Below are 13,408 nucleotides of genomic sequence, written 5' to 3'. Positions count from 1 at the left end.
AGACAAAAAGCAAATCTTTAGACTTTAGATATATCCAAAGGTATAGAGTATGTTAAGACGTAGGCAGGTCAGTATACTCAGCAGGAAAATCATACTGAGCATCTGAATGAGTAGATATTGACTAAGCAGCTGGCAGTAAATGCAGGGTGCTTATTGATTACACAGTGTTAGGTCCTGCAAATAGACTGTATTTATTGGCACATTAGGAGGCCGTGTCCAGAACACCATCATAACAGATATGTTAGCAGCAAGGGACCAAAAGGGTGCTGACGTATTTCTTTCCAATAACATGTTTCACCGTGATGAAATTATGAGAGCATCAGAGGAGTATTACCCATGAGGGTTCATCGTGGGCACGATGCAGTCATGCAGCATCTATCAGACTGAGCTCAGAGGTTTATGGTTTTTATCAGCATAACTCAAAAGTCGGGTCACGTGTCCTAAACCGATGCGCTTTATTTCTTTGCAGAGAGACACCAGAGGCCAGTTCCTGTTGGACCATGTGTGCAATCACTACAACCTGCTTGAGAAAGACTACTTTGGTATTCGATATGTAGATCCCGAGAAACAAAGGGTAACTATGACACACACACACCTGTCCGTACTCACTGCACACGCATAAGCACAGTATCTGTTGTCATTTTCATTACCACTTGAGACTAGTTTGTACAAAGGATCAGTAAAAGTCTGTCATTTATTCCCAGAGCCTAGATCTTTTGTTTGTCCAACCAAGCCCACATTTCTCTTGTAAAACCTAAAATACAAGCTGGAAACACTAATGGTAAAGCATAAAGGTGTTACCTGAGTTTTCTTCTTTACCAGAGGAGTGATCACAGGACCTACACAGCCGGTCAGAGCAATGCTTATATTTGCAGAAATGTATGTTTATGAAAAGTGCTTTCAAACTGCATTTTTCACTTTTTACTGAAGACTTCAGTCTGTAAGTATGTGGTTAGTTTTCCAACAGCCACATCTTAGTAAAGTGGGGATTTATGCTTCTGTTAGAAGTCTGCTTCATAACCACAAAGCCCTCTGAAACACTATGCCTACCTTACCCATACTGTTCAGCACCACTGATTGCTCATGTGCATTTCTGGCTACTTTTTTTGAGTCTATCAGTGAGAGAATAACATTCATCATTTCAGTATCAGGAATAACAATTGTAGGATCAATATAAGGACTCATAAATGTCAGCAGATCCCTGTACGGAGAGTGCTAACTGACGTAGGATAATGTGAAAGGAAGTGGAAAAACCGGACCCTAAGGGCACAAGCACAAGCATAAATGCCGGCGACGACGTCTGCCACGTCGTAAGGTTTAAAAATATACCAGCAGAAGTCTAAATCAGGCCTGAGGTGCAGCATTGCCACTTACGCATCTTTTTCTCTGTAATCTTTGAGGAGTCTCCTTCCTCTAAATCTGGCTGTTCTTTTACCCCGGCTAACAAATTCTTCTCCTCAATTTAGAAATTCTACTTATAAACAGCACACAGCTCATTACAGCAGAATCACACCTACTAACAGGAAACAGCGGCAGTGAGTCAGCACAGGCAAAGTACGAATGTTGAATATCAGTCTGGAAGCAGCTGATACATTACATTACAAGTTCAAGTGCCAAAAAATAACAAGATCAGTCTCCATATTTCAAACAGCCCACACAGAGAACAGACCAGACGCTTGATCGTAGCAGAAGCTCAGCTAGACTGTTTTTTTTCTCAATGCAAAGCGAGGACGGAAAAATGAGGAAAATGTGTTGTAAGACAAACTGAACATGCAGCGTCATGCAGTCCAGAAACTGTAACATAATACTTTGCATTGTATGCTTTTGACAGTAGATCAAAGAAGATGGATCAAATTGGGTTCTATTCAGGAATATAAGATCATCATGTCTCCCTAAATCCCTAAATCAGTCTCTTTAATGTAGTAATAATCTTTTTTATGACAGTTTAAAATACCAGAGATCTACCAATGATACAAATTTAATTTTCTAAGATAATTTTTGAATTAGCTCTCAATCCAGTCCTGTAGTTTCTTTAGTATAAATTTGATTATTTTCGGGTAACATTTTTGGTCTTTCTCTCTTTTTCAGCACTGGCTGGAGCCCAATAAACCCATAGTGAGGCAGATGAAGTGTGAGTGCCCTTTCTCTTTCCTTTTCTGTCTCAGCACGTGTGTATACAGATGCAAAGCATCATGCATGTGTCTGTGTATTTGCGAGTGTGAGTGTGTTTTCTTATTCCGTGCATTTGTCTCCAGAGGGTCACTCTGGTGTGAGGGGTCAAGCATGGCAAACAAGCCGACACCACCACAGGGACTCTAACAAGGTCATAACATCGTACACGCAACATTGTTAAAGTGACGGGATAGGAGTACAAAAAAATCTGTTTATGTTATTAATTGAAAACAGATACATTTTATTTGTTTATGTAATAATAATTTTAAAAAAAACATTTAGAGCATCTAGGTCTAAGAGTTTTATCACCCACCCACTTGTGACAGAGTCAGGCAATGTTGGACATGAGTTTTTCCTCAGAAGTCCCGCAGGGAGACCAACAGAGACACAATGAAGACAGACAAAGTGACAAGAGAACTGTTTCTCAGAAACACAAAACACTGCCAGAGGGACAAGTGGCATAAAAAGGAAAAAACTCACACGTTGCAAAGACATTGCAGTTGAAGACAAGCTTATGAGAGTACGAAAACAAGTAAACAGCCTGCCTGCTTTATGTGCATGTCACATTCAAATCTTCATAACAATCACCACAAACAGGAATGATATTAATATTTTTATTTTCCATCTCCAAAAAAGGATGCAGATTTTATCTGATTACTTTATTTGTCTATTTTGATGTCCCATTTTTGACTATTCTGTTTGGTTAACAAGTCCTTAGGATAATAACAGAAAATTCATTTTCTGGATGTATCTGTGTAAGGTTTACTGAAATGACATATGCATTGACATAGGTACACGTATACAACACCTCACTAATACAAATATCCAATGAACCTATCACGTAGCAGCATTTAGGCATGTAGGCATGGTAAAGACAACTTACTGAAGTTAAAATTGAGCTCTAGCCTATTACACATACAGACATTTGAACCATCAACACTCACATTCACACCTATGGGCAATTTAGAATCACCAATTAACCGAACCCCACTAGCAGCAGTTCTCTGGGCAAAAATTCTTTGGAACTCAAATAACCACTCAGTGAAACAATCTAAGCAGAAGAGCATCTCTGAGCACACAAACTGTTTATCTTAGAAGCACATGGACTACAGCAGCAGAAGATGCCCTTCCTTGACCCTTCCTATCTTCTGGAAACAGGACACTGAAGCTAAACTAAACTAAAATGACAAACTCAAAGAGAACAGGGGTTGTACCTGGTGTGGTCTGCTGCTGCTCTAGCAGAAGACCGCACTGAATGCCACTTCTGTCAGCTAAGATTAGGAAACTGGGGCTACAATTTGAACGAGCTCACCAAAATTGGGCAGTAGAAGACTGGAAAAATGTTGCCTGATCTGAAGGGTTTTATTTCTGCTGCAACACTGACATGGTAGGGTAGAATCTGGCATAATAATATTTTTTACTATTGTGAGTTTTAAATCCAGTTGTGCAATATGGATGAAAATTGAAAAATGGCATGAAAAATTAAGCAAGTTTTGAAGGAGAAAGAGGGTCCATCACAGTACCCATAAAGTGCATGGGTGTGTTTCACTTTCAAAGAGAAAACAGATCCATTTAAGGAAACATGAAGCGATGGAGACACAAACACACCAGATTTTTTTTTTTTTTTTTTAACCAGGAAACTGCAGCTCTAGTTGTGTCTGGGCTTGAGTTTAGCTCAATGTTTATTGTTCCATTTGATTAGGTTTCATGGCCAACCTTTTTATTTGGCTTTAGGGAAAGGTCAAGCTTTCACATTTTCAAGGTTATCAGAATGGCATTTAATGTGTCACTGGAGGCCACTTAATTTTACTTATACGTTGTAATAAGAGTTTACACAAACAGCCTGAGGGGTTGTTTTCAAGCTGAGCACAGCCTTCTTTCCCCTCATGATGTTTGCCTCTGATAGATTTTGCCTCTGTTATGTCAGTATAACTATAATAAGCTTGAGAATGTGACACATATAATCATACAGTCTAAGTTTCCTAAAAGAAGACACAATACAAAGGTAAATAATAGAGTGGTACTTGTTTTCACCTTTGCTTTCCTTCGTTTCCACTTACTCTTTCACATCTTTACATTTCTATCTAGTGTTGAAAGATTGCAGCGGCTTTCCTCCACTCTCCCACCCTCCTTTTCTTTCCGTGTCTCAGTCTGAAGTTCACTAACCCTTTTAATGACTGTCCTGTTCTTTCTGTCCTGTTATAAATTAATAAAAGAGCTATTAGTAAAGTATTCAGCTCCATCGGAACATGTGTGAGATGACAGAAGGGGTAGGCTGAGGATATCAGTGAAAACTGGAAGAGAGAGAGCAGGAACAAGGGGGAAAAAGTACTAAAAGGAGACAGTGATAGATAACGTAACTAAAGAAAGAAGAAAAAAATGAGCGAAAAGAGGAGATTGGAGAGACGGTTTGAGATGAGAGAAGCTGACAGGGTGAAAGAAAGAAAACGAGATTAGAGGGGAGTTGTTGAATAGATCTGAGTTGCACTGACACATCAGTTCCCTGTGGCAGGATTTACTCCCAAATTAGGTTTCAATGTGTGCGTGCACTTGTGTTTTATTTCGTCTTTGTGCATCCCAGCTTACGTGCGTTGGCAAACGTCACATTTACACGGCCATGTCTTTCGCGCACAATTCACTTTCTCTAAAATGTTTTCCAAAAAAACCTCTTCGTCCCTTAAGCTTGAGAAATAATTATAAGCAGCTCAAGTTCTTTGGGAGCGGGTGGGAGGATTGGCTCTTTCATATTGCTCAGCATGTATTATGTAGATGTGTGCTGTTTTTCATAGCTGGATAATACCGCAGAGGATCCTGCCATTAAAGGGAGAGTGGTGAGGGCACTCTGGATGATTTCTATCCCATGTGAAATGATACTTTTTTCCTCCTTGATGTTGACTTCAGAATGCCTATCAGATACTTTTGCATCTTTGTTTTTAGCGTCTCCTTTGCCTCATCCTCTTTGAAATCTCTCCATGTGCACTCAAAATAACTCACGTGTACACGAGTAAACTTCAGATGTGAGCTTCGCCTGTGAGAACAGCAAAGACAAAACAATTCATTCATTATTCTAAGATTTGTAGCTTTCTACCTCAAAATAATGAAGAACGGGTGATTCAACTGTCATGTTGGATTTATTACTCGTGGTTTAAATGTCTTTCTGTAAACCATCCATAGCTGTCAATTATATAATAACATATTTTTTTCCATCTGCTGAATTTTTAGTTTATAATGACCCAAAGAAGGTCAAAATTTCCATTTCATTTTTTTTCAATTCTTTTTCACCAAGTTTCATTAATAGCCTTCAACACTTTGTCACTAGCAAAGGCCTGAACCTGGAGGTATATTTATGGATATGAACTTAAAAAAACCCCAACTTTCAAATATTAGCTTTCAACATTCATGTGTCAGAGAAGGCAAATTCGAGGCTACAGACCCTCTATAATGGATACGGACCCTGTGGTGTCTGTAACCATTATATTGGATTTTCTGAAATAGTTCACAGGCTACAATTTTTTCCACTCTCAAAATTGGAAAAGAGTATCCTCAGAGCAAGCAAATGTAGAAAACCACAAAATTGGATTGATTGTGTCCATCAGAAAATTCAAATCAGTTGCAAAGCTGCCAAACAGGAAGTGACATCAAATCTCTGAAACGCTTTGATCTACGCTTTGAACCAAACATGGAGTCAAAATTTTATATAGAGCGAACAAAATTCTGGCTTTTGATCAATAGATCCTCAGACCAAGGCTATCAGTTAACTGTTTTTCTGTTAATTAAAGTGAGCACCAAAGACACCAAATGGGAGTTGAAATGAGTAAAGGGTCCTATAAGATGTTTTATTTCTTTAATAACCAAACTTAAGGAAGTCTTCACTTAAGGAAGTATAAATTATTTAAAATGCATTATATACAATTACTGTATATAATTAAATCTGTTGCTATGTATGATGGTTTCCTCTTGGTGTTTCAGTGTTTTGGTGTTTGTATATCTTGTAAATGTTCTAACTTCACAGGGTAAACATTGAATATTATTTTTATATGTGAGTGCATGAATATGTTTATAAGCAGATGAGCTGTGTGAGACCTCAGGAGGGAGTTAAAGCTATCGCTGTCATTTGATCCAAACCCTTCAGCCTGTCATTGAGTATATGTGTGTGTGTGTCTGTGACCGCTTATGTAACCTTGTGTATGTATGTTACGGTGCATATTTAAATACTATTCAAAGCACAAATCCTCTCCTAGAGATATGAAATGCTTTAGGACTCAGATCAAAGGAGAAGGAACAGACCCCAGTTCAAGTGAAGCACATGCCCGTGTGTGTGTGTGTGTGTGTGTGTGTGTGTGAGTAATTACTGTAATTATGAGGTGACTAATCAGTATTGGAGACATGCTGTGGTTTCTGTTTTTGTCCCCAGCTTCTTCTTCTACACAATCCCGATGGCTCCTCTGTCCTCTCTTCCCCTCATTTATCTTTCCTCTTCTTTTCTCTTTTTATCTGCTTCTTAAAATCTTCTACTTTCCTTCTGATTCCCTTTATCATATCTGTCAAGCTTATCTCCTCTTTTTTTCTGCAAGTTCTAACAGCCCTTTAACTTTTCTTACAGTTTCTGGCCTCTCTTAGTTTTTTCATCTCAACATCGTGTCTTTCTTGTCTCCAGCAGCTCAGCAGCCGTACACGATGTGCTTCCGGGTCAAGTTTTACCCGCATGAGCCAATGAAAATCAAGGAAGAGCTCACCAGGTAAACAAACACTGGCGATGGCATATGAGTGAGAGAGAAAGAAGGCAGGCTGAGAGAAAATGTAAAGTATTTCTGAGGTTTTTCACGGACAACCATCCCTAGAGTTTACAGAGAGGAGAAAATATCCAGTGAGTGGAAGTCAATATGAAGCAAAGCCTCTGAAAAATGTCTTTGCCATGCAGAATTAAGGAAGGCCCAACCTGATACTTGCCAGCTATACCTAATAAAAATATGTTAGTTACAGATGAAGACATTTGGCTAATTTTGTCTGACTGATTTGTCTAAAAACAGACTAATATATGACTTCTAAAACTATTTCAGAATGTGTTATTAAATGTTCTCTAGTGATTGATTACTTAAAACTAAATGTGTAACTAAATGTGTCATTGCTACAAATAGTTACTTAAAGTTTTAGTGCTTGCCACTCAATTGGTAACGACATAACCACAAGATGATATTGTGTGAGGTTACAGGTTAAAGGCTCTCGAAACTGTAGATGAGCCCATGAAGATACTATATAAGTAAACAAACTAAATAAAAGATTTGGAGAGAGTCTGCTCCATCACCAGCGCCACCTCTGCCAAAACAGACCCAAACACACAAAGCTTCTCTCAGGCGCAGTGATAATTAGAGACACTCACCCAGCAGGGACTTGTGTTCTCTGCCCTACGTCTTACCAACTCTGCTTCTCTTTATCAGTCCTAATTTTCTCTTCCATTCCTCCATCCATTCACTTCCATCCTTCTTCCTCTCTGCCTTCCCTTGGTTTTTTTGTCTTTCCGCCCCCAGTGTCTCCTCCCTTCCTGCTGTTGATCGTTCTTCTTCCTCACTGTCAACTCCCCCTCCACCCTCAGGTGCCTCTTCACACCTTTCAAGTCATGTTTCCACGTCTTTCTGTCCTATTTTTTTTCTTGAGATATTTCTGAAACCTATCCCTCTTTTCTTGCCTAATTTCAACTTAGCTGAATTCTGCTTCAGTTTTTCTCCAGATGTATTATTTATTAGCTCTTCCTCCCTCTGAAAGAGCTGCGTGTCCATTTCTGTTCATTCACGTGTCCTAAAGAAACAAACAACCTCTTCTCAGACTCCTAAGGAAAAACATCACACTGGCACACTACTTATGAGTTTGAAGTGGAAGATGAAGTTGAGATGAGTCGGGAAAGTTCACAAGGAAATGCAGTCAGTAATGAAATCCTGTCGAGTTCTCAATATGGAGCAATTTTTTTCCCCATCATCAAAATCTCCAAACTTTTAATGGTAAAATGTGCGCGCTCCAGTTTGCAAGATGTAATTTTAACTCTTATATATGAAGAACTATTGAAAATAGATGAAAAAGTTAACCCACTGTTCTGTAATCATTGATTATGGTATTAGGTGTTTGGTACCTCACATTATAGATATGAATATAGCAGGTGTAATTTTTAGCATGGCAGAAAAGTGTATAGGGACATGAGGGTTGTGGGTGAGTGTACACAACTAAATTCTTCTTCTTCTTCTTTTTATTAAATATGCAGTTCAAAGTTCACCAAATGCTGAGTGTGTGTCTCTGTTCATTTTCATACACAGATATTTCACAGTGCTGGAATTAAAGGGCAGCACTTAATCCTCATCTAAGGATTTTACAGGCTGACTATAACGAAGGTCCTCTTCATTACTTATCTAGCCAATATAACACACATGAGTAATTTTAACATTATTTGTGTAAAAGAATACACTCACATGAAGACGTTTGACATGTTTTGTCAATTATTTATACTACACTGACATTATTCATCATATTTGCAAACTGAAGTATATAAAGGTGCTCTTTTTGTAAAATTTAAATTTATCTCAGACATTTATCTTCATGCAGAATAACGACATCATTTCTGTGTTTAAGTGGGCACCAAAGTCTAATCTGGCTTTTTCTACGCTTAAGTCATTTAAGAAACCTGAAAAGCAAATCTCTGTACGCAGACATTCTGACTAAATGTCCTAAAATAAAAGGAAGCACAAAGAAGAAAAATGAGCGAGGTTATCTAAATGTAGATCATGGTGTTTATTTATAGAGTCAGCTGCACTCTGACTCTATAAATAAAACTATTTAGCTACAGCAGCAGGGTTTTCGCTCCATTCAATCTTTTATGCTTTGCCTCTCCTGCGTCTTTCCCTCAATGAAAAACAAGTTTGATGAGTCAGCTGACTCAGTGGTGACGTCCCAACTGGAAACTCATCTGTTCCCCACTTTTTTTTGTCATCTCGCTAACATGAGACAAGTCTGCATGTCAGTAGCACTGAAGGTGTTTCCATAGTAACTAAAGTACCACATTCTGCTGGTGAAGATGTATGTTGCCATAGCTATACTTTCCTTAACTACCATGGCAACAGTTTCAGATTGTTATTTTCTCATTGGATGCTGAATTTTCATCCAAACTATTTGGAAATAGAAATTGTGAAAGCAGAGTATCGGTTCCCCTTCATAATGTGAGCAGTGGCTTTATATGGTATAATATAGTATGTAATTAAGTATGTAATTAAGCGTCTGTTAGTCATTTGATTTATTTAAAATAAAAATCAATATTTATGCTATAAGACTTTCTTTCTGTAACTTTATGCGTGCATGTGCATCCAGGTATCTCCTGTACCTTCAGTTGAAGAGAGACATCTACCATGGTCGTCTACTGTGTCCTTTTGCTGAAGCTGCATATCTGGGAGCCTGCATCATACAGGGTGAGGCCTTACTCATAGTGAATGTATTAGAGATGTAGCCAATATTTCACAATTACATCCTTGGTGACATGTTGGAGTTTTAAATGAAAAGCACACATATACATTTACACAATTTAATTTGTAAATTATAAGGGCGGAAATGACTGAAATGACTGAGCTGCTTGGGTTGTAGCTGTAATAAGAATAAGAATAAGGATACTTACTTTCTAGCCTTTTCCAGAATGCACATTTGCAAAGTGCTTCATGATTTGAATAGAATGAACACATCAAATTAAGTTAAGAAACTGTAATTACAAATTTGAGGTATGGTGTCTGAGGTGTTGATTCTTGACTATGAAATCTGTAGTCTGTAGCCTCAAATCAAAAGTAATCAGCTGAAGTCACAGAAGCACAAGCTGTAAAATGACTACTAACAAATCACTGTTTGTGCCTGCAAATGCATTTACTTCCTTATTTAATCCATATTTTATTTAAATATTAAATTAAATCAAAATTTGAATATAGTCCTAAATCAGAACAACACTAAAATAATACCAACAAAACAGAGAAAACCTCAACGATGATATGACCCAATATAAGCAAGGGCTTTGGCAACAGTGGGAAGGAAAAACTCCCTTTTAACAGGAATAAACCTCAGTGAGAGGAGGCCATCTGACATTATCCGTGGGGGTGAGGTGGGGGAGATACTGTTTATTGATTGTAAATATTCAACTACCCACCAACAACACACTATCTAATGCTAGTTTGTCTATCTGATATTTTTATCATCAGTGCTTTTTAATTTAATTTATAGAAAATCACTAACAAACACAATTTTAACATGTAAAATCAGATATATCAACTGTAGTCCACATATTTGCAGGTCTATCAATTTCTTCATTAAGCTTGAATAAACAAGGTCATTGCAAAGAACAAAAGTTTAGGAAATGTAAAAATTAAGCCAAGTAAAATGCCTCTTTTAGGTTACTGAAATAACTTTATAAGTCAAAGTGCTGTTTTAAGTTAGTTTAATTCAAGATTTCAATTCTGAAAGACCCATGTGCTTTTTTTAAAAACATTTTTTTTACCGTTTTTATTTATTTATTTATTTTTACATCTTACTGATTTGTAAATACTTGTATGTCTTATTCAAGCATTTTAAAAGTTCAGCTAACTGTCATTACTATGTTTAGTTACACAGTCTGTTAATCTAGTGTTACAGAATTACAGTTTTAAATTTGAGCATCCTCTTGCACTGTGTTGGGTAAAATTCAACACTCATTTAACTTAAAGTGCTTAACTGTGTATTTTAACCAAACAATGATCTTACCTAATTATATCAAATGTAACTTAACATCATCCAACCTCTGTGTAACCACTTTCTAACCCCTGTTTGACTGAGCTCGTCCTCATTAACCAGCTGCCTTTCACAGCATCACACTGTCATTATAATCCTACATTTTTTTTAAAGTAGATGTATGTGGACTACTGGGAAAAGGAATAAAAGAGATTTTTTTCTTCAGTCAATTAAACGTAACCGTTTAATGCTGAATCACAGCGCAGAGCCACTTGCTTTAATATGGATTAAGAAAAGAATTAGCTGGGCTGTATCATATAAATGAACCCTTGTGGCTCATACACAAATCCTTGAACTGTGCTAACACCCTCTGATTGGCTCATATCCCCAGAGAAGAGAGTGTGACTGGTTCACTTATCTCAAAACAGAGCATGTCTGCAGTGTATCATTGGCTGCTCTGATTAACTACGACAGGTCTCTGTCCTACTTTGTCAGGGTGTTGATTATAGAGCTGGGGAATAGTTTGAGGATTATTGTTTAATTAACTCCAGGCAAGTTTTTGATTAAACCTTTCTAAGGATAGTTAATTAAGATATCATTAAAAAATAAATTAGTGGATTCAATGAGCACAACAATAATCTGTGTTATTTGAGTCAATTGCTCATAGGTATCTTATTCTGTGGAAATAAAAAAAAGTAGGAAATGATCTGTCTTTGAGCCTTTGTCTTAGATTGAGCAACCAGGAAATTTGCTGATGATACAAAGCTGTTTAATGTTACAGCGGTTATTTTGCACTTGGTGCTATATGTGCTTTCTGTCTTTCTGTGGGGGGAAACTGGAAGTTTTTGTAACCCTAACTCTCTTCTCTGCACACTCCTGTCTTTTAATATTGTCATAGTCGTTAGTCTAGCCACCCGCTGCACTCATGGTGTCACAGCTATTCTAACACTTTAAACACAAATACAAAACAACTCAGTGTGACCACGCTTTATAATTCAGACTAAAGTCTATAACTGTCCTGACACATCCATTTGCAATCCGATAATAGAAATAGATAAGCAGTTGCATGTAAACGGAATAAGTACTATAAAATTAAAGTTACAAATTTTAAGATTGTTTAATATGCAAAGTTCAAGTTGAGTAAATCTTGAGTAAATAAAACATGTCTTTCTTCATTTAATTTTGCTTTACAATGCAGTTTTTCTGTTGACCTGAGCTACATGACTGCTAACTGTAGCTACATACTATATATGCAGTGAAGGGGTGTTAAATTAGTTCTTTATATAAAGTTATCAAACACTGTATACTAATTTCCTAATGTATTTGACCTATTTTCAGATCATTTTTTTACTGAAATCACCCTTTCTCTTTATAGCTGAGCTTGGGGACTATGACCCAGAGGAGCACCCATCAGACTACATCAGAGACTTCAAGCTGTTCCCTAAACAATCCCTCAAACTGGAGAGGAAGATTATGGAAATTCACAAGAATGAGCTCAGGTGAAAGAGTAATGTCTTTTTTTGTCTCGTGGTTTTGTTGTTTGTCTGGAGAAGGGTTTTTTGGTCTATTGTGGGCTTTTTGGGGTATTGTTATCACCTCGCCAGGCGGACAGGCAGTGTGTACAGCCAAGTTTGTGAATGTGATAACTTGATGATAAGGCAACGTAGGATTTTTGAATTAATTGAGCCTTTGGTGCAGCTACTTTTTTGAAGATCTTGAGAATACGATAACAAGGTGATGAAGGAGTTGCACATTTATACCATAGGTGCATCTACTAGGAGGCTGAGGGATAGCACTGGCGGCCGCCAGTACTTTTTTATTGTTGTACCGTTTGATGTTGGTGACAGGTGTCGATGCTCACTCCTGTGATCTGTGTTTTATAACAGGCTGCTGACACGACTGTCTACACAGCAGACAATAAAATGCTGCCTTTCTTTCTGGTTAGACACAGAATTGTGTGATACCCAGAGATTTAAGCTTCAATGCACTGGAGAAGGTATTCTCAGTCGAGATTTGGTTGGAAGTAAATAAAAACATCCATTAGCTTAGAGGAATGAGCATGAATTATTTATTTCATGCTCCGTTTAGACACCTTGCTTGTTACTACTACAGAATTTAAATTTTGATGAAAATCACTCATCCCTGATAAATTTGATCATCTTGTGTTCTATTGCATGTGAACAAAAGCTAGGCATTCTGGGTACCACTACTGTATCTTTGAACCCTTATTTGCCTCTTTTCAACCATGTGATTACCTTTCCTGAAGGGAAAATGGTTCTGCAATAAAGAATAGTACAAGTAAAAAGTCATTAAAAAAGCATGCACTCAGTAGATTGAATATGTACTCTACAGGTACAGCATAAGTTTCTACATTATATTATATGTAGTACTGTATACATAAATCCCCTCTCTTAGGTTGTTTGTGTGTTGCTGCAGCAGATTAATAATGTTGTGACCGTCACACTTACAGTGATTATAAAACATCAAAGACAAATCCTTCATTTCCCACAGC

At 37.5% G+C, this 13,408-nt stretch overlaps 1 protein-coding gene across 1 annotated transcript in view; it reads left to right on the top strand.

Annotated features, from left to right (window-relative positions):
- frmd3 (FERM domain containing 3) overlaps nt 1-13,408 on the top strand; it is a 60,051-nt gene that overhangs the window by 20,182 nt on the left and 26,461 nt on the right. The window contains exons 2-6 of the mRNA XM_039620365.1: nt 470-574; nt 2,089-2,131; nt 6,830-6,911; nt 9,523-9,620; nt 12,272-12,395. Of these exons, the coding sequence (XP_039476299.1) occupies nt 470-574; nt 2,089-2,131; nt 6,830-6,911; nt 9,523-9,620; nt 12,272-12,395 (452 nt within the window). The remainder of the gene's footprint in view (nt 1-469; nt 575-2,088; nt 2,132-6,829; nt 6,912-9,522; nt 9,621-12,271; nt 12,396-13,408) is intronic.

The sequence above is a fragment of the Oreochromis aureus genome, linkage group 12, assembly GCF_013358895.1.
Source record: "Oreochromis aureus strain Israel breed Guangdong linkage group 12, ZZ_aureus, whole genome shotgun sequence".
Lineage (NCBI taxonomy): Eukaryota > Metazoa > Chordata > Actinopteri > Cichliformes > Cichlidae > Oreochromis > Oreochromis aureus.
The sequence above is the reverse complement of the archived record's forward strand: the minus strand, read 5'-3'. Positions and strand labels throughout refer to the sequence as shown.